The 22186-nt window shown below is 44.3% G+C and overlaps 1 protein-coding gene across 2 annotated transcripts in view; it reads left to right on the forward strand.

Moving 5' to 3' along the window:
• Positions 1–22186, forward strand: part of LRCH2 (leucine rich repeats and calponin homology domain containing 2) — a 2196342-nt gene that overhangs the window by 504819 nt on the left and 1669337 nt on the right. For both annotated transcript variants that reach the window (XM_069612877.1, XM_069612878.1), the window contains exons 4-5: positions 4877–4982; positions 5072–5208. In XM_069612877.1, the coding sequence (XP_069468978.1) occupies positions 4877–4982; positions 5072–5208 (243 nt within the window). The remainder of the gene's footprint in view (positions 1–4876; positions 4983–5071; positions 5209–22186) is intronic.

Below are 22186 nucleotides of genomic sequence, written 5' to 3' on the forward strand. Positions count from 1 at the left end.
TCATTGAGAGAGATGAATTTCTACTTCTTCATGGATTTGGGATGTACCTTTGATGGGGTACAGAGGAGTAAACTCTGGGGACCTTTGCAAGAGCTAGACATTCCTACCAAATTACATTGAGCCATAATAATAATAATAATAATACAGCCAGATTACAGTCAAACCAGTATGGAGACACAACTGCCCCAATCAATTTAAGAAGGGGGTGAGGCATTTTCATTAACCGGTTAATTACCAAACTGGTGAAAATGCAGCCTGATATCCCCACGTTGGGACAGGGAAAGATCCTGTTACTCTTATTCACAGATGTGATTTTCTTTTTCTTTTTTTGTATCTCGCTGATCTCGTCTGGATTAAGAAAAAGCAAGTGATATCCTTTCATGAAGCATGGGCTCACAGTCAACTTCGATCAGACTAAATCAATGGTCTTTTGTTCTCCCCACGAGTAATGGCAGCTGGTTAGGCCAAATAGAAACATCTTTACCCACCTTGGAACGGTCCAGTAATGCAGTGCTGAAATGTGCCCTTAACCATGGAAACAGTGCATTCTTTCCTGCTCTATAAATATACAACATGCAGGCGAGGACAGCTGCAATTTCTGGTGCAGAAATTTGGGGATATGTTAAGTCCACGAGATTGGGAATAGTTTAGAAACTTTTGTTTTAAAAGGTTCTAAACCTACCACAAAGGTGACCTTGCAGTTAGAGAAAAATCAAAAACACATAGCTCATGTTATTGCATTCAGTCATATCCAGTATTGGACACGTTTTTGGGATTCCTCATATCTAGGTAAATAGGGAGCCGCTAACGGACCTACTGTCCCAAAGTGGTGGGCCAAGCTTATCTTGGGGCAGGCACAATAAGTCAATATTTACCTCCTTGAGCCATGAAGATCTCTGGAACAACCCCTGCTGAATTAATAGCAGCACAAAGGCAGTTTTACAACATGTGTATAATATCCTGAACGATAAGATCAATATGTTCTGCAGCTCATCTATTCAAGCATCTACTTATTGGAGTTGTAAACAGACCTTTTGGGTATGAAACTTACCTGGGTTTGATATCCCCCCTTATGCACAGTCACGTTATATAAGATTTCAGCCAGGCACATCACCTTTGACTGCTCTCCAACATGCTTGGCACATGAGAGATTCATGCATGTGCCCAGCCTACTTTGCGGGCAAAGAAAATATTGTACATTTCATTTTACTCTGCCCGTCAAATAGAGACTTGAGAGCACTTTACCTAAAGTGGGTCCTAAATAAGTTCTCAGTACGACGCTTACCCGCTGCATTAACTCCATGGAAATCTATTGACAGCAATCTTGTAATCTATGCTGTTATCAGATTTATATTTAGAGCTTGGTCAGAAAAGAAAAAAACAGTCAATTTCTTAAATGTACTGGATACCTTGTTGGTGGGCAATACATAATATTGATAAGGAAATGTCTTAATATGTTGATGATTGTCATGATGCATTGATTTGGAGTGTTTAAATGTCATTTAGTAAAGTTTGTATTTGACTGTTTTATTGATGTATATCTGATATACACTCTCAGTGAGAAAGGAAACAATGTATATTGATTCATTGTGGTAAGTGACACCCAACCAAAGAATATCCCAGCATTGTTTGGAATATGTCATTCTCAGCCAGCTGGTACGCGTTCATATGATCTTTTGAGGGCACATGTATTAATTGATAGGTATTGCAACATAGAAATCGTAATGTGTGCAACATTAAAAATCTCAATGTTGTAGTTTTATTGCTTTTATGGAGTCCAATCCGAAACCAAGCACATTTGATTGATTGCATACTTTTAGCATACAGTGTTCACCACCAAAGCATGCAAACAGTGTTCATGGTTTTTAGAGACAGTCTGCTGACCATTTTCGCTGCCAGTCGCACTACCACTCTTTGGAGGCTGTCAATACAGATTTGAGAGTGGAAAATTCTATTTTGCTAGGGGCTATTCGCCTGCCTCGAGTACAAAACGTGGAAGCAGACCGTTTATAAAGGCTTTAACATTACAACCACAGGTGGAAACTTGATCCATTTATAATGGACTTGATGTTCCAGAAATGGGGGTTTGCTCGTCTGGACTTGTTCACATCCGAAAACAATTCGAAATGCAAGTGGTTTGTGTCAAAAGGATTCCTGGGTCACCTTGCACAGGGAGATGCTTTTTATATTCCTTGGAGTGAGAGTGTATTTGGGTATTTCCTCCTGCCCCTCTTATTCCAAAGACTATCCACAAGTTGCGAATGCCTCGCTGAACATTCATGATCCTTGTTATGCCTCACTGCCGGCAAGGAGCTGGTACGCGGACCACATGGAACCGGCATAAGAAGGGTCAGTTTGCCTACCAGTATTTCTTGACATGCTATCTCAGCTGGAGGGGGAAGCTTCTTCACTTATCCCCTCAATAGATGAGCTTAGTGAGCTGGTTCCTGAAGTGCTGACACTTGCCTTCTTGGGTCTTTCAAAGGTGAACTAAGGTCATTCAAGCAACCATAAAACCTTCCACACACTCTAAGTACAGGAGTAAGTGGATCAGGTTTTGTCTGAGCAACAGGCAAGAACATTATCCAGCTAAATTGTTTGTTGGAAAATGTGCTTTTGTTTGTCACACCTAGAGCGCAAAAGCATGCCGAGGGAGTCATGCTGCACTTATTTATTTGCAATAGGCTTTTAAGAAGCACTGAGGAAGTGATCTTCTCTACGTCCAACCCGATTGTTCGACAGCACTTTGAGGACCTACCCTCCAGTTAAAACACCACACTTTGTGTAAGATTTGACCTTGGTAATGACGTATCTCCCACAAACCCTTCAAGCTTGGGATCAGCAGACATGAAGTTAATTATATAGAAAACTGCCTTTGTGGTAGCCACATCAGCCATGCGCATCCGTGAGATACAAGCTCTGGTTTCTTTGAAGCCACAGACCACGTCCCACAAAGACAAAAGTTGCATTTTTAACCAGGAGAGTAAGCTTCTGGTAGGCATCCCATATCCAGTGTCATTCACAGTGTGCATTTCACTGTCTAGCCGTGAGAAGAGCTCTGAAATTGTACTTGGACAGAGGTGGCTCCTTTAGGAAGTCTGGCCAACTGTTTTATCACTTATGTGGGGAAACAAAGGAGGCACAGGGTTGACCCAGCCAGGTTCACCTGTGTCAAAATCAGCCATCAACCGCTGAATAGTAGCCTGTATAACAGAGAACTATTCCAGGCAGGATGGGACCATTCTGAAGAGGATTCCTGTTCATGTGCTTTCCACCAAGAACACAGCAGTGACGTTTTAGAGAAACGTCCCGTTGGAAGTGATTTCCAAGGCAGCTACGTGGTCTTCACCTTCTGCTTTTTTTTAAGCCCTACTGTGTAGACACCAATCGCAGCGGGATGCCAGGTCTGAATATGCTGTTCTTTACAACCTATTTGCTTCAAGCCAGACCCCTATCCATTGGAGAAAATGCTTGGGAGTCTCACATAAAGTATGGAGGAAAGGGATGGGAGTAATCTTTCTCCATACACCCCTCCCTCCAGCCCCCTTAAAGGTGTGCCATTGTATGTGGTTCTGTATGATGCAGAAAAACAGGGTCTGGCAAAGGTACCGGTCCTGTCACCATGGGACGGATACCTATAACGTATAGAGGTAAGCGCACTAAGGCCTGAGAATGCCACAGTTTCAGTGAATAACGTTTACTTTATTTGAGATTTGTACTTGATTGTGGGGAATTCGTGCTCTGATGCTGTGCATGGTAATAATGCAATGTTGGAATGCTGTTGGACCTCAAAAAAGCCTCGATTTTCTTTGAATGGAAATTGTTTTGCAGGTTGGAATCTTCCCTCCAATAATATGGAGATACTTCATAGGGCAATTGGTTGTATTCTAGCCTCTAGAGAGAACTAGTTGTATGGTCTGCAAAAGAGTATCGAGTGGCTCTGTGTGATATTGTCAAATATTGAAGGCTGCACAACTCAAAAGACTGATTTATTTTTATAAGCATCATAGAATCTCCTTCATGCATGAACAGCAGAATGTCCCCCATAACACTGTATTGATATTAATGTACTTATCCTGATGTTTATTATATAGCCAACCATGTTGTTTTGCTACAACTGCAGAGTATTTTGTTGTAAATCAGTGCAGAAAGCAAGATAACATTTTTTGTTGTTGACGCTTCTTGCATTCTGCTGATGGGGATGTCGTACGTAGTGTTCTCAGGAGGGGAAGTAGATGCTGCCCTAAATTCTGTCAGGCAAGGTCAGTTAGTGTCGCTAGAGCACTTAGCAAGTCCTCTATTCGGCTTTGTTGGATGCTACCAATCTTTATTGTGAAGTTCAGCAGATTTTGCTATTCCCCAAGTGTTACATTGAGTGCATTCTAGAGCATTAGGGACGGACTACCTGGAGAATTATTTGATCTGTATAGAAGCTACCAAAGAGAAGGAAAAGCCAGGAGACGGGGTCTATTGGTAATTTCATGTGAACCAGCCCCTAATCTCAAAGTTTCCTGTGACGCTTCTATGTATTTCTAACATCTAAACTTGGCTTCTCAGACTGAAACAATAGCCCTTTCTCCAATATGCAATATACATGGTGCAGAGGATTTTCAATTATTGTTGGACTTTGGGAGAAAGTTAAGCGCTTTTAGAGCATATGGTATGTGTTCTCACTTATTCAATCTATGAGTTTTTGCAGTAACAATTGTCCACATTTTAGACATGGATTTAAATAGGTTTCAACCATAATACGGTCCAAAAATATGCACAGTCTAAGCAAATACATCTGCATTCTACAAAGAAATTATTTTTTTTCTTGAAGTATTTGTTACAGCAATGTACCAGAATTCAATTTGACTGTTCATACTTTTTTCAGGATGTTAGCTGCAATGAACTTCAGATCCTTCCACAACAAATGGGAAAATTACACTCACTTAGAGAATTAAATATGAGAAGAAATAATCTTCATCTCCTACCAGAGGGTGAGTGTGATAATAAGCCAATTGTTGTGTTAATACCTTGAAATGTGGGTGGAAGGCTACTGTAACTGTTTATTTTCTTTTGTAAATAGAATTATCAGTTCTTCCTTTGGTAAAGCTGGACTTCTCATGTAACAGAGTTACACAGATACCTATGTGTTATAGGAAACTACGCCATCTACAAATAATAATATTGGAGAACAATCCTATGTTAATTCCACCAGCACAGGTAAGGAAAAAATCCCCAATTTTTTTTAGTTGCATTGATCTTGTTTTTTTGTTGTTGTTGATTATTTTTTTCTGCTATTTCCAACCATTTGAAAATATTGCACTGTGCCCATTACCTAGAGACAGCCTCGCTGGCTTGTTAGTCTGTCAGTAACTCCCTCCCTGCCCTGTTCAGGACTGTCTCTATCTAATTTACATAGTTTTATGACTGGTGTCTGGGCTGTATGATTAAGGCGCTGGTAGTCCTGACATCTCGGATTTAAAATGAAATGCATTTTTGAAAACTAGACCCTCTGGGTGACCAGCCAACGATGGGGAAATTATTCCTTTCCCACGGTGTGATGAGTATGTGTATTGCTCTCCCAAAATGCACGGACAGTCATAAATCACCAGTACAATTATGGAGCCAATACTTTGAACGCAGGAAGACGCAATAACTTGCAACCACACACTCTTAGAAAATAATGAGCACTTATACGGCTATTTATTCAAAGCTTAGAATCAAACAGTGATAACATAGAAATAAATCACAGAAGAAGCAAAGAATTCAAAAGGAAATACATCACCGTGAGCGTAACTGGATTCCTCATCTCGCCAGAAACGGCTGGAAGACCCCGAGAGCACAACAGCCCACAGGTATGCCAGATAGAAGTGTCCCCCCTCCGGCTGAAGTCTCACCTGACCGCTCAGGGGTTCCGCATATATGCACCCTTCAAAAAGGGGTGGCGATTTCTCGAACCTTCTGGCAACGCACTTGCGCATTGATGAGCAGCCATTGGTTGCCAGCTGGGTCAACCGACAGTACCCTCAAGGAGCAAAGTGCCTCCCTCCTCTAAAAACAAGCACCACGGAAAACCGTCCCATAGCTTATAACAAGACATAACAAAGTTAGCTTTCCCAGCAGAAATGTCCTTGACTGCATACCAGGTTTGGAAAGCATGTTTTCTTCAGCATCGTTCATCTCAGCAAAATGAGTGCAGCTTTTCACTGCGGCGTGAAGTAAATATCCATCATGACTGCGAGCTCTCCCAGAATGCACTGCACACCAGCGCCATGTTTTAGCTCAAGCATAACAGTATGTTGCTCAATTAAATATTTCTACATATCTTCATTTGCTCCACCTATGAACAGGATCTCAAAACAGTCTGCTTTTCTTTTAAGTGTTATTTTCTACAATTGATAGATCAATGATTCCCATCCTGTTAATCATTTATTTATTTTTGTGAATTCCTTCCCATGGAAATAAAAAAATATACATTAAATACAATTACAATTTAAGAAATACAAAAAGTATTTTGATATATCAAGTGTACAATTAATCGGGTAGTTAAAATTATACAATAGTAACCAAAGTGTACAAAGGACAATATAAAAAGTGTAAAATAAATGTCAGCATTACTGTCGGATCCCATTTCTTTCCAAATATGTTTATTATGGCTTACGTTGACGGTTAACAACTCAACATGGGGATAGACAACCCCTTTATGCTCCCTACTAATCCTCCCACTTCCCCTTCACCCAGAGAGCGCACTAACTACTCCTTACCTGGCCTTTCAAGATCTACTCTGCCACTCCCCTAGTAGAGTATTTATTTGTATTTATTTATTTATATAGCACACCTAACCCTCAACATAACAGGAAGAGATACAGTACAGTGCATACGTTGGATACAGTTACATTGCATAGATGAGGAGGTATAGCAGTAAAATCATAAAGTAGTAGAACAAAAATAAAAACAGAGAAGCAGTGTGAAGCATACATTTATGCAGCCTCCTGGGCAAAGAGCCCGTTTTTTTTACATTTTTCCTGAAGCAAGGTAAAGAGGGTTCTGCTCTTAAGGCTACTGGCAGGGAGTTCCATAGTTGTGTTGCTAAAACATGGTAGCTACTGCCCCCTGATTTCTGTAGCTTGTTTCTGGGAACCCTGAGGCAGTGTTGTTGTACGGACCTAGTGGGTCGGCCTGATTGGTTTCTAGTGAATTTACTAGTCGGATATAAAGGGGCAGAGTTAGAGAGGCCTTTATGTGCGAGTGCTAGGGTTTTGAATGCTATTCTGTCTTTAACAGACAACCGTTGGGCATTTTGTCTTATCGATTAGATATGATGAGTTCTAGCTATGTTTAGGGCAGTTCTGAGCGCATTATTTTGAAGTGTTTGTAATTGTTTAAAGTTTCGCTTGTTAATGCCTAGGTATAGAGCATTACAATAATCTAGCTTCGATAAAATGAGCGCTGTGGCTAGGGAGTAGTTCTTATAAAGATCGAGTGCCATTTCCATGATACTTGACATTGTTGGCAAGTACAATTAAATTCTGGGATGTTCGAAACTGGTATTTGACATTTACTGCAAAACAAACTTTGTTTGCTGAAAATGTCAAATAAATCATTCACTGTACGTGTCTGGCAGTAGTGCGCCAAACATAAAGTGGGCCTATGCTGACCGGCACCATTTTACAGAACGGACTGATAAAATGTGTATCTGTTGCAAGGGGTTGAGTGCATTTCTCTTAGGTCGAGTAGGTAATCTAAGTTACTCAACCTGCAGGTCTAGCAGGAATTGATAGAATTTGCAAGGCCTGCTCACACATTTTTATCTTGTCATTTAAAGATGATCTTTTTATATACCTTAAATTAAAGCATCATAACAGAGGAACAATAGGGAAAAGAAAAGGGAGTAATCAATGGTGGCATAAAAGAGTCATAGATTATTCATTCTCTACCCTGCTGTCCCCAGTTTCTTGTCCTTCTTTAAGGCTCCCCAGTAAACTCCATTGTCCAGTCTCCATATTTTTGCACAAACAGGAGCCATTGCAATTCTATATTGGCTAATGATTAATGGAGCAGCCCATCAATCTTTACATATTGTGTATGTCTCATTCTCTGAGTAGCCATTACTTTTTTGTGGTTGACTTTTGTCTTTTCCAGACTGTCATGACAAGCCCTTGCTGCTAATAATAAAAAATGAGACTTATGTGGCAGCCTTTTCCATGTCTCTTCCACCCTTTGCAGTCCAAAGAGAAGTACTATTGGAGCCACCTCAAAACCCCCTTCCCATATGCTTGACTAGTATCACACGCTGACCACATATGCAGTAATGTACCCACTTTTCAACATCCTCTCCAACAATATGGTTTTATCGAGGGATCATGGTTAACTCTAAGGGGTTATATTGCCATCTATGGAGCGGTTTTATTGCATGCAATTTATATTGAGACAGCCGTTTTTAAGGGTCGATTTAAATGTATACCTTACTGAGGAAGTGCTTGGCCTTTGCTTTAAGCCTGAGAAAATGCTTACGTTTGCAGATTTTGTAAAGGGCCTATGATATTTGAAATTCAGCAACATTTGTTTGTTTCTTGTCCTAGTTTAGAGCAATTGAGATACCAGTACTTTGCTCACTATTTGGGCCAATACAAAACTCTAACCACAACAGATTGGTGTACTATTGTTTGTGGTGTTTCTCATAGAGGCATTGTTTTAGCAACTATTAGGTTTTTAAATGACCTTTCCGTAGGAAAATTCTTTTAGCATAGGGGAAATGTGCCAATCTGCTTTTAAAAGTATTCAGAGACGTTCGAGAAGTGTGTGTTTTTATAAACAAATCTCGTTTTTAGTTTTTTTTAGCACAAATCTTTTGTATATTATATGGATTGCTGAAATTGAAGTTTAAGGTGTTTATACTGTTCCATTTTCTCCCAATATTGGAATTTTTTAGGTGCAATGTAATTGTATAGCTTTCTTTCTGTTTTCGTATTTGTTGTGAAAGGTTTGATTAAAGCCAAACATAAATAAAATAAAAAATGTATATTGACTGGAGATGTTTTATGGTCTCTCAAACACAGGGAGACCACAAATTATATTATGTGATTTATACTATGCACCGCTGACATTTTCATGGTTTACAGGCGCTCTGGCGGATATGAAAAGGAAGGAGGGCTGGGGGCTTAGTGGAATAGAGAGGGAAAGCACTTTGATGTGTTGTTGGTAGCTTCAGTACGGGAAAAACGGTCACTGTGTGCTGGGTCTGTTTTTACTTGGTATGGGATAGGTGGTGTATGTTGGATGAGGGTGTGGGATGATGTGTACAATTGGTTCAGTTTTCTATAATGTGTTGTATTTACTTGGATGTTGCGGAGTACATTTTGTGGTGGTTCTAGGTTTCTGCTGCTGTAGAGGTGTGTGTGTTTTATGTATGGTGTTTGACGGTGACTGTGCAGGATATTGGAAAGTGTTTAGTAGGGTTAGTTAGTAATGTTAGCAGTCTGTGGTTCCATGGTTATGTTGGTCCGGCAGGGTTCATATTCTTCCATGGTGGTTTGTGTTAAAAAGCTTTATCAGTCACATAACTTTATTCGGCCAGAAGGCCATCAAAGTGCATCCTAACACAAAGGTTTGCTAATATACATTATAAACAGAAGAAACAATCAGACACAGTGATACAACCCACCCCCCACCCGGATGTCCCTTTGGGCTTATGGATACATGGTGCGTGTACCATATTAACTGTCCATGGACATTCTCCCCAATGGGAGTGAATTTGCACCTGAGAGGACAGAGCTATAATTAATATTTCCAGAGATGTGCGTGATACCAGGGAAGGGATGAGGGCTAATAAAGATCAGGCTGCTTGTTTGTCGACCACCATTTGCATCGCTGCCAAGCACACCATTTCCCTCTTAACCCAGTGTAGAGCAATTTGCTATGGCTTCCCGAGTTACAAAAGAGAAGCCTCCTGATGTCCGGAGCTAGTACAGACATTTATTTTGGAGCGCATCCCTTGGTTCTCGTTGATTGATTTGGTTTAATTTTCTGTACCCCATGCAAGAATACTGTGCCTCTCCTTTCTTTCCAGAAATCTTTGTTATTGATCAGCCCTCTCGGGTTGGAAATCTGGGGGCATTATGGAGTTCTCATTAGCGCCATTATTCCCCACAATGTTTAAAACCCTGTTGACCCTTGTTGCATACAAAAAATGGGGGCAAGATATTAGGTTCCCTAGATACCGACTGCTAGGCAAGCTGCTCATTGTGATTCTGGTGCCCAAATGGAAATACATGCGGTTTGCAATAGGTTGGAGCCTGGGTTGCTATATAGGTGGCATATCTGTTATGATCGGCGTTTGTTACAACAGCCGATTGGTCTATGGTGACATGTTTTTCTGGCTCCATTGGTTGTTTGCATGGGTCTGTGGCTTCCATATGGCCAGAGATTGGCACCTCCTTGACTGCACCTCCTTCTCACCCTTGTGCTTCAATCAATGTTAGCAGGAGCCTTTTGATATACATTAGCTCTGAAAGTACTTGCTTATAGTTACAATTGCAATTATGGACAGGACGGGCCTCCTTGAAATAGTCTTCTATGGTGGAGGAAGAGCTTGGGCCCAGATGATTGGGGACAATCGGCGTAGGTAGGCAGGGTGAAGGGCTACCCCTGGCCTCATGACCATCAAGTTCTTGCTCCAAGACCCTACAATACCATAGAGCCCTTTTTCAGGCATGCCCCCTCCTGTGGATTCCATTTGAGCCATTGGTTCTCTGGCACGGTCAGTCCCTGCAGACGTGGTGGCCTCCATAGACCCCAGGTTCAGACTTGGCAAACTTGTGGGCACACCACCGCCACTGCCAAAAGTGGCAGCGTGAGAAGCTGTGACAGCTGGACAAAGGGCACTGGGAAGCCCTTGTAGACAGAGTTGTTGATAATGGGTGGCCTGGGAGGGCAAAATAGCAAACACAAGCCCCCCGATCCCCACTGGGTTTTAGAACCTGTATTAACAGCAATTGGCCAAGATGTAATGGGGGATGATGTGTTAGCCCCAGTAGGGACCGCAGTTTCAGCAATGCCCCCTCACCCAACGTCCAGGCTGGAGAGGTGTTAGGCAGAATCCTGTGCAGTGCCCTTAGGGACCACTACAAACAATTAAGACTACAGGTGGTAATACAAGTTTTACCTTTGGTACAAGCCTGTACTACTATGTTAAAGTGGTAGCAGTAGCGGAACAGCCAGGCTTATCTCAAGAGTATATGAGCAGTAGCAGAGATTACACAAAGGGACCACAATTACTGTGACTCAAGCAAACACTGACTCAAGGTTTTAGGTAAAAAATATAAGTCATTTATTTTTAAACCGTTTGTTATAAACACAATACTTCTATTAATTCAAAACCACACGTAAAATACACTACAACTAACCAATTCACTTTGTACGGTATAACTCAAGGTAAGTACCCTATGTTTTAATGGACCAGTGTTGTGAAACAAAAGACGTTACCGGGAATACATTTGTGATCACTTTTTGACAGTAATGACAGTTCGGTCTTACTAAATAAACGCGTATCTGTGGCAAGAAATGTTACCTGGGCAAAAACACACTTAGCACCTGAGATACCCAGAGAGAGTTGGGGGCAAAAATCATAGGCAATACTTTTGTCAAGTCAGACAGAATCAGAGAACACTCATGCACAGAAATTCAAGAGTCAATAGGCCGGAACCAGTGTCAAGTGGAACCGGGTTCCTGTTGTCGAGGATCACACAGTCGGACAGTTCACGATTCAACATAGCCAGGAGTACTTAGATATTGTCAATGGAGGAAGCAAAAGGTATAAGAAGGAGGGAAGATGAGGGCAAACCTTGTAGGAGGAGGAAAAGGGATTCACCCGAATTCCTTAAGCAGAACACAGTACCTTATTCAGTGAAGAATCTGGTGCCACGGCAGTTGTTCCTGGTAGTTTCCTGCAGACCCACGGTTACTTGTGCTTCGTTGTGAAGGAGGACGTCTGGAGGGTTCTGCACCACACAGCGCTGATGCCGGCACCATCAATGGTGAATAAAAGGTGTGCTCCTTAAAAACAGGAGAGGCTCTTCAGATGGCTATCCGGACCACTATAGCAGTGTGCAGTGATTTTGACCACAAAGAGGATCCTCTGGCTGTAGAGGATGAGCTGGTTATCCCCACCAGGCTCAAGGGAAGAAGACTCCGGACTGGATCTTCTCTGGTCGTTGAAGGGTAGATGGCTCAGGACTGCAGCAGGGCTTCACAGGGACGGGATAGTTGCAGCAGCCGACTTTTTCTCCGCTTCTTTCGGTTCCTTGTAGTTCCAGTGGCGACTCTGACTTCTAGCCCAAGAGTCCTGCCTTTTACGCGAAAATCCCCCATTTACACAGCCTGGCTGTCAATCACGCAGCTGGGGGGCTGTCCAGCCCGGACAGCCACGTCAGCCAATCATGGCAAAATGCGACTTGGGTTTCCTAGGATACCCTGTGCAGGGGGTGACTACACCCCTCCCTCATATTCAGCCCACCTGACACCCAGGCGCCTGGAGGAAGACTTCTTGGCAGAAGCCCGCCAAAAGACAGTGAACAAAGGAGGCAAACCTGGTTTGCCGCACAAAGTAAAACACAAGAAGGACTTTAACAAAAAGAAATGGCGAATAAACCCGACCGGAGCCAAAAGAAAAAGTATTTGGTGAAGCAGGTTTAAGTTCGAGGCTAATATAATAGCCTACAACAATACCACGTTTATATAGTATAATCGCGGTAGAAAAGTTAGGGTAGCTACCACTGCCACCAGCCAAGTCTACATGTTAAACAAGCGAAACAAATGCTTGAGTCGGTACAGATAAAAAGGGCTAAGAAGTAACCCTTTCCAATACTCATGTAAGATGGGGTGTACTGGATCTGTGGTTAAATGAATAAGTAAAGTTAATGGCAACTTTACCCTTTTCTGGGGGACAGTAGTCAGCCTCAGAAATGGAGTCGGTGGGAAGTCTGAAGGTGCTGTTCAACACACAAAAGAAGGGGGCTACTGAAGTGGTGTACTCCAGAGCCCACAATCACAAAAACAGATGAAATACACATGGCAAAACATGGGTAAGAGTGGGGGAAAAGCTCACACTCTTACCAAGTGAAAAAAATAACTAAAAAAATCCAGCAAAGCTGCTGAGGGACTCACTAGGTAAGGGAAATTAGCCATTGAATGAGAATTCTCCCTAACACTCGCCCCCCCACCAGACTAAGGGACAGGAGGATTTAATCCACTCCTGGATGGTTCTCATACCTCTAGTCGGTTACAAACATCCTAGAGAGACCATCAGCATTTTGGTGGTGACTTCCTGCTCTGTGCTCAATGAAAAAATCAAATCCTTGCAGGCAGATTGACCACCTGAGTAACTTTGGGGTTTCCCCTTTCATTTGCATGAGCCATCTCAAGGGTTGGTGGTCAGTCTGAATTCTCCCTAAGAAGGGGACCCCAAAAACTGCTCGATTTCTTCTATTAATAAGTGGTCATCACCAAAGGAGCTAGCACTGGGGCCATCAGTGGCTGCTGGTCTCAAAGCCTCCAGGCCGACTACACCTAGGGAACCTAAGGTGGATACTTCTGGGGTTTGCTTCTTCCTCCTAAACTTTAATAATTTCCTTTTTGGCCCCAATTCATATCCACTGCTAGGCTTGGGGTTGGTTACAGAGTCAGTTACGGAGAAGAACACAGACACAGCCTCGTGTGCCTTAATGGGCAGCGCTGGCATGGTCAATTATGGTCAGGTATGCTGTGGTAGTCGGGTTGGGCCATGGGGCGTGAGGCACACGCCATCACGTTTTCGATAATCAGCGCCAGTAGTGGGAATAATAATAATGATAATTTAGCATTTATATAGCGCTACGATCCTCGGGTATCTGAGTGCTGCTTATTATTACCTATGGTGTGTGGTGCTCATTTATCGTCCTCGGAAGGATGAAAGGCTGAGTTTGGCCTTGCCAGGATTCGAAACCTGCGTCAGCAGGCTCTGCATGGATGTCAAAGCAAGCACTTTACTCGCTGTGCTATCGGACCGGCTAATGCAGTAATGGATTTCATTGCTTTCAGTATTTCCCCCAAACACTGAAATTAACCAGCCAGAGTACGTAAAAACATGCAGAAAAGTGGTAGGGGTGTGTACAGGGTTCAGTGCTCACATTGATTAGTAAATCTCAGTCTCACCGGTTACCTCGCTGTTTGCCTTCCTTTGAGACCCCCACCAGACCTGCGTTGGAAAGGTGCAGATCCAGCTCTAGAACACGCCTCATGTCAGTCCGTACGAATAGACTGAAAGGAAAGTCCAATGATGCCAGGATGAGGGCGCAAGTCCCCCACAAGGCTGCTACCCCCACCAGCTGGGACGCCAACACCCTGCGCCCTTGGACCCTCATGGGCTTCAGCCCTGGCGGGATTTGTCAGGGGGGACATGGCTTAGCGCTCCAGCTCGTTGGAAGACGGAGTCCCACCAGGGACAGAATGTTCCACCTTGTGCCCTTGCACCCTCGCAGGCTTTATTTCGTTTGGCATCCAGGTTTTGTTTTTTCTGGTTTGGTTGTTTTGGGTGTTTCTCTTGTGCTGTGTTAGCAGCTTCCCTTAGACTGTGTTTCTTGTTTAGCTCGGTGAGTTAGAGCCACATTTTTAGCAATTTTCTGAATTTTAGTTGCAGTTCTATTCGTATTTCCTTTGGGAGTGAGTTGCAAAATTTTGCAGAGATGCAGGAGAATGCTGATCCACGAAATTTCTGCTTTGAGTATTGTTTTTGTTTGAGGAGAATGTTGTTGCTGGACCTTAGTGTTCGGTTTCATTGCTAGATGGAGATTTTTCCCTATATGAATTCCGCTCCTCTGCCCATGGATTGCTCTGTGGGTTATGCATCGTTCTGAAGTAAACTCTTTTTTTGACTGGTAGCCACTGTAGTGTTCTCAGTGCTGGTGTGGTGTGTTACCTCTTAGTGAGTCTGAGTAGAAGTCTTGCTGCTGCGTTCTGTATTTGCTGTAGCTTTTTAGTACGGTAGACTGGCATTCCGAGATAGATGATGTTGGCATAGTCTATTCTTGACATGACGATGGAGATGATGGCGATTGTTCTTTGTGGGAAGATGAAGAAAGGTAGTATCTGCTAGATTGTGTGTAGGTTGAAGACGCACTTCTTTACTACTGCATTGACTTGCTGTTTGAGTGTTAAGTCGTTGTCCATTAATATTCCAAGGTTTATAACCACAGTGGGTATCCAGAAGCTCCTCTCCTGAATCTTTCTCCCAATCCTTTCTATATGTGTCTCTGCTGAGTCTGTTAAAATAATTTTCTTGGCTTATAGATTGGAGCTGTGTCCCGGAATAAGAGTCTAGACATTTTTCAAACCATTAATTATTGATTTAGTTGATTGCACCAGGATGGTTTTATAAGAATCCCTTTTCAACTGCAAATATAGAAATTGTTTTCCCATTTTCAGTTCTTCCTGCTTGGAAAGTGGGCTATACCGGCCTCTATAATTGCCACACTCTTTCCAATTCACCCTCATACCAGCGCTGGAATGTCAGTGGCTCGCTAATGTGATCCCTTATCCGGAGAGTCAATATAAAATTCAAAGGTGGTGGCTATGTAGAGAGGTTCTTGGTGCTTGTGCATTTCTTCCATAGATCCCATAATGTTCCTAAAATGCCATGATTCCGAACCCTCTTCGGGAGATTGAATCCAAGAACACATAGCCATTCTCCCATTACAGGGCGTTTCCATTGATTCTCTAGGAACACCCATTCGGAAGGATCAATGTTGGTCAATGAAGGATCTTGTCCCTGTAAGGAACTCATAGTGGCAATAGGAAAGACAGACAAAAGTGATCACAGTTCTAGGGTGTTTATTAAACTGTATGCAGGTTGGAAAAATGCCTAACCTAAATCTAAGATGGGAGCAAGCGTCGACCATCAAATGAAAATAAGGTAGTCCTAGTGGCGTTGTGTCAAAATAAAAAGGGCCTATACTAAGAAACCTATTTCCAAACCTTATAATCAATACAAAAAGGGTGTGTGATTCTGTTTCAGCTTATCAGGAGCCTCGATGGCCAAGTCTTTTTTTACTGAAAAGTCTCTTGCCTTCGAGGGTCGACATGTTCAACTAACGAAACAAAAGTTCCTTTAACAAAATGGAAGTTTGTTTCCTGGTTTTTCTTAGGGTGAGGATTCTTCATCCCTGGGTCCCCCTATTCTGGGCGCTGACCCTTGTTCCTCGTGGTGTTGGTGATAGCCTTTCACCCCCTGGATCTCCATCTTCTGGGCTTGGATTCCAAAACAGTTCCTAACGATATCAAGGCCTTCAGTGGTTGTGGTTTGCTGTTCCCGAGTGCCAGATAGCTCACCCTTGGGTCCCCCTCTTTGCTTTCAGCCTCCCTTCACTGGGTTCACTATGGCTTATACTTTAGTCACCAATCTTAATGTCTTTTTAAACAGTTCCAGTGGACATCCCTCGGCCTGGTTCACTTTTGTTAACGCACTGTTTCTTGGGACGTTAGACTTTTCCCCGTTCTCGTCAGCATCCCTCTTCCGGGTTCACTCTTGACAACTTCACATTCACATTTACTTTCAATATTTACGGGATTCACTTCCCTTGCTTTCTCATCTTGCAGGATTCATTTCCCTTGCTTTCTTTAAAGTTCTTAGGTCAAAGGCTTTCAACTGTACAGGGATTTTGCTTGACCTTTTGTGTGACCACTTTGACCTATCTTGGTGGCTCTCGTACTGCCTTCTGGTATGTGGAGTTTCCAGTTCTTTGAACTTCTCTCACTTTGCCACTTTGCAACTGTGATTCATCACAGCCTGGTTCTTATTGGTTCCCCTTTGACTCACCGGCTGTGATGAACCGCTTGGCCTTCGTCTTAACTGGACCCAAGGCCGGTACCATGGAAGCAGGAGTCTCCTTCGCTCTGGCTCATCAGCGTCGACGCACTCTGTGTACCATTGACATGTGCTGCAGGACACTTGGGCTATTATCCTCGGTCTTAGGATTCCTTCTGCAGAGGTTTCGCAGGGTTTTGTCAAAGGAAAAGGTCATGTCTCTCCTCGTCGGTCTCTCGATCTTTGCCGCCTTTCTCCTCCTCTTGAACTGCCGGGTCTGGATAGCTGTCTTGTCATGCGGTCTGCCTTGCTCGTACTGTGCTCTCTTGCTACACCTTTTATCCCTGTGGGGAATGGAAAGGGACTCCAGGTGTTAGAAAAGATTTCATTTTATATGTAATTTTCCCTCAAGTTGTATACCCCCAAACATTTTGCTGCTGTTTAAACACCTTAGTCTGACTTTGCCAGGGGAGCACAGCCTTCTGCTGCACTCCTCTGGGCTTTCGCTCACTTTTTATAGGGAACCTGACATACCCTTAAGACAGTCAGTGCTGGGAGACTGTTTCCCTTCAGTCCTTTTCCAATGTTGCAACATTTCTGCAACATGTAACAAGTGCACAATGTGCCTTACAGTACAGTGAACTTGGGTCTCATAGTCAATTACAAAGACCCTAGATACTCTCGTAGGACTTTTTGGGGGATGTGCAGATGTGTCATGGACAGGGCTGGTGGCAGCTTATCGTTATATATCATTTTAACCCTTTCCTTCCATTTAAACTGTGTTAACCGTGTTTGGCACAAATAGGTGGGCTGGCTCCAAAATGACCATGCCACGAGGTTCTTTGTCCTGTCCTTTGGCCATCTTGCCCCTTTGCCTTCCCCGGGTCGAGCGGACACGGGTCAGTCCTTATTTGGTCATGCAGTTTCCCGCAAAATGCCAAGCTTTCGCGGGCTTCTGCATGTCTTGTGTGTGTTTCTCCAGGATGTGGACTGGGGTGTCTGTTCCCAATACACATCCTGGGTGCCAGAGAGTCTGGAGTGCTGTGAATGCCTGGGACCACCGTGGTCCATTATTGGTCCACGTATGGAGTGTGTGTTTGTCAGCAGATCTCCCATTGGGTCCTCTCAGTTTTGACGCGAAGGGAACTTTGGATAAGGGTAGGCTGAAAACACCCATACCAGGTCGATCTCTGGAGTTCTCACTGAACGAAGGATAGGATCCAAGTGTCCTGAAACTAAGAAGCGAGTAGAGGAACCGCTGGTGAACCGCTGGAAGGTTTGGCACCCTGAGCCCGCTGTCGTCCCGTGGGACCCCTCTGCATCTGGTCGTCCTAGAAGGTCTGTGAAGAGCTTCGACCCATTAGAATAGTGGGACCAACTATTTTCGGCACCTTCAACAAAACCTGCAAGGAAGCCTTCTCGGAAGTGTCCCTGGGCCAACCAGTGGGCTGACCAGTTTACGCAGGACCTTTGCTCTGTCTCCGCCATAGTTCCGAGGAGGCCCTCGAAACTTGGTATACTGCTAGCTCTGTGTCCCTGGCACCCTCGCACCGAATTTCGACCACTTGGCATTCCCAGATCTGAAGTGAGATGAGTGCGCCAGGACCGGAGTAAACGCGCTTACCGTGTTGCCTCGCTGCAGCGACGATCTTTGCAGGTGCGCTGCATGTGTGACCCTCTTGCCTCTGAAGCCTGCTGCAGTGAAACTGACCTAATCCATCCATCCGGAGCGGAGAAATTGCCACTGTCCCGTTTGGGAATCCTCACTGTATCTTCAGAACTGAAAGCCGCAGAGCAGTCGTATTGCCGCAGTAGAACCCGCAACCGAAATGGACTTGACTGGCAAAGTTTGGTCCGGAGTCCGCCTGGGGTCGGTGAGTAAACCTAACCGGTGGCCCCTAGCGCCTCCATCCATTATTACGCACAAGTGGCCCCTGGGGGTCCCTCTCCTTTCCACTGCTAGTGCGAACTAGCAAACTATTCCCAAACCTTGGAGTCACCTCTGCCTTCAAGTGGAAGCCCTCCTCGAATAGTGGGAACCTATTCTTCATCGCCTCACCCACCTTCCTGAGCTGCTAGAGACCCCTGAAGAGACCCCGTTTTGCTCATTGGAACAACCGCACGCGCCTGCACTGCATTTACTATTGAGCATAAGGCTCCTCTCTTCTTGGGGTTTGGACTGCCTCTTAGTTAGGTGTGTGTTTGATGTTGAAGGGGACTAAAGACTATCTGCACTGCCTATTTTCCTTCCCCTCTAGGTTGTGAATATATTTTGTCCCATTAACCCTTTAGACCCCAATGGTCTTGTATATATCTTGTATTGATTGTGTGGTGTTGGTTTGATAGTATTGCTGTGATTCTTTTACTGTGTGTTGAGTTACAAGAGCCTTGTTATAAATGTGTTTATATATTTGATATATACAAAGTGTAAGTGTCAGAAAAGGGTGGGGCAGTGTTTTTGAATGTACTAGGGATAAGGATGGGGATAAGTTGTTGAAGGAAAAGGGGATACCTCGTCTCACCCATCGATGTGCCACTCCCTCTCTCTGAGGAGATCCCCCCCAACCCCATCCAGGTGATCCTCACTAGTCCACCACAAGGACCTGGATCCAATAACGATGGCCTTGTCCTGACCACCTGGATGACAGATCCCCAGGGTTTAGCCACAGAGACACCTTCAGGTTTCTCACACCCCTAATCTCTTCCATGAATCCTGATATTTTAGCAATGAGTAGTTATATTTCCATCCTGTGTGACTTCAGAGCAGATCCTCTAACATCTAAACTACTCTTCACCGTTTCATGGTCTAACTAAGCAAAGTATGCCAATTTGCACTATAGCACACACAATATACTTGCCCTTTCTTCTAATAAAATGTAGTCATTTCTGGTGTGTGTTCAATGCAGGGCTGAAAATGTGAATGCTTTTGCCTGGGTTAGGCTCTCTCCATATGTCGCATAGATAGTAAGATTGTCATAATTGTTTTGCGTTACTTCTATTAAGAGCCTTTTTGCCGACCTCATGATCGTGCCCAGGTATGGATAATCGATGGAGCATAATGTCAATTTAAATGGTCCTATGTGTCAAATCAAGACCCTACTCTCCACTTTACCCCTTTTAATCGCAGTTGTCTTTTCAGTATAATGCTGAAGCCACTTTTTTTCTTTTTTTTTTTTCTCATCGGAAGCCCAAAAAACCTGAACTACCAGCCTTGCTTGAACTCTTTCTTCCCTCTCTTTCAATCTGGTCTCCTGCAAAAACCTATCCAGCTTTTGCTGTCTGAACTCATTTGCTTCTGTTAGGGAGAATTCTCATAAATGGTTAATTTCCCTTACCTACTGAGTCCCCCAGCAGCTTTGCTGGATTTCTAGGATTTATTTTTTCACCTGGTAAGAGTGTGACCCTTTTTTCCCACTCTTACATGTGTTTTGCTGTGTATTATTTTATATAAATGTGGTAATGTTTTAGGCTATTATATTAGCCTCGAACATAAACCCCCTTGACCAAATACATTTTATGTTGGTTCCGGCTGGGTTTAGTCACCATTTCTTTTTGTTAAAGTATTTCTCGTGTTGTTCTCTACGCGCCAAACCGGGGATGACTCCTTTGTTCGCTGTCTTTTGGCGGGCTTCTGCACACTCCTTAAGGCGCCTGATAGTCTAGGTAGGCAGGATCTGAGGGAGGGATCTTCGGACCCCTGCCATGGGTTCCCTTGGTAACCCAAGTCGCACTTATGTCTGATTGGCTAAGGGGACTGGCCTTACCAGGCCAGCCACCCTGCTGTGTGATTGACATCCTTTGAGCAAAGGACCTTTGACCCATAGACTTTGGCCCTAAACCTTTTCTACCTGATTCTATCACTGTAGTTCCTCTTGTTCAATTGCCCTGAGTACCTACCTGTTGGTGTGGTTCTATTAAGTTTGTTTTTCTCTCCCTTTTAAATTGCTGAGTGCCATTTTGTTACCACTTCATTTTGTGAGCTTAACCTGTCTGGAACTTATTGGGAGTGGTGTGGTGTATTAAGGGTGTGATTTTTTAAATGCTTATAGTGTAATGTTATACAAATGAAGAGTGAAATAAATGTATATTATTTTACTTGAAAACCTTGAGTCAGTGTTTGCCTGAATCATAGTAATTGCTGTCCTTTGTGTAACTATTTGATACTGCTCACTTACTCTTGAGATAAGTCTGGCTGCTCAGCCATCACTACCACTTTAACTGTGTAGTACAGGCTTGTACCAAAGGTGAATTTGTACTGTCACTTGTAGTCTTAATTGTGTGTGGTGTTCCGAAAGGGTACGGCATATAATTCTGCCTAACATTCACGAGCCATGCCTCCTGCGACCACTCGTTCCTGGCCTCGGACCCCCATGCACTCTGTCTTCAGTGTCTGGGCCCGACCACCGCTAAGACATAAGTTCGGCTTGCAGCACTCTCGGTCACAGGGTGTTGAAGAATCGGTTTTGGTGGTGGAGGGAGATCTTCCACACTTCTCCTCCGCCCCACCTTAAGGACTTCATCTCCGGGACCTCTCGTCAAGACAAGGTAGGCCCTCTGTTAAGCACGGCTCCTCTGCGCAGCGACTCCTTCGTTGGGGTTTCCACGGACAAGGATGCCTCGGATTCAGGTTCTGGCAGGCCCAAGGCCTCTAAGGCTACCGGCTCCCAAGCCGAGGGGCACAGGGGCTCTCCCAGGTGCTCCGGGGGGAGGCCTGAGGCCATCCAGGTTACCGGCTCCAAAGCAGTCGCTTAGGGGCCCCACCAGGCTGTCCTCGGAAGGGCGATCAATTTCGTCCTCTTCTTTGACCCCAAGGGGTAAGGGATCGTCTGGTGCCATCTCCAAGAGTCTACCCTCGCCATGATCCAGCACGGATACAGACACAGGTGCCGGGGCTAACCGGAGCTCAATTCGAGGTCGTAGGTCAGCGTGTTAACGGCTACCAGCCAGCCGGCCTAGGGCTCGGCGCCTACCAGAGTGATCTGAGGTCGACACTTTCCCTTCAGGTGCAAGACCCAAGCTGTATCCTCCCATGTCTGAGACCTCTTTGTGCCCTCCCGTCCAGGGCGTTGTGCAAGGCTTCAAAATGGCACAGAAGCACATGTCAGAGCCCGCCACGCCGGTGGCTATCTTGGATTCAACTTGGGGGCCCGCCCGTGCTCTCGCACATTGAATAGGCTTTGCAGGAAGAGCCCAGTCCCCTTCCATCTGGAAGTGGCAGCAGATTGTACGGTACAGGCACCTGGTCTCCTCGGGGGTAAATCTACCCATCGCAGCCTTTTGGCTACACGCCTCAGGCGCCTCAGTGCTTTTACCAGTAGCAGAGACCCAGCGTCTCGGAGGGTCGGGCCCCTGGGGTCTGGC

This window comes from Ambystoma mexicanum, chromosome 5p (genome assembly GCF_040938575.1).
Source record: "Ambystoma mexicanum isolate Mex_15411 chromosome 5p, UKY_AmexF1_1, whole genome shotgun sequence".
NCBI classification, from domain to species: domain Eukaryota; kingdom Metazoa; phylum Chordata; class Amphibia; order Caudata; family Ambystomatidae; genus Ambystoma; species Ambystoma mexicanum.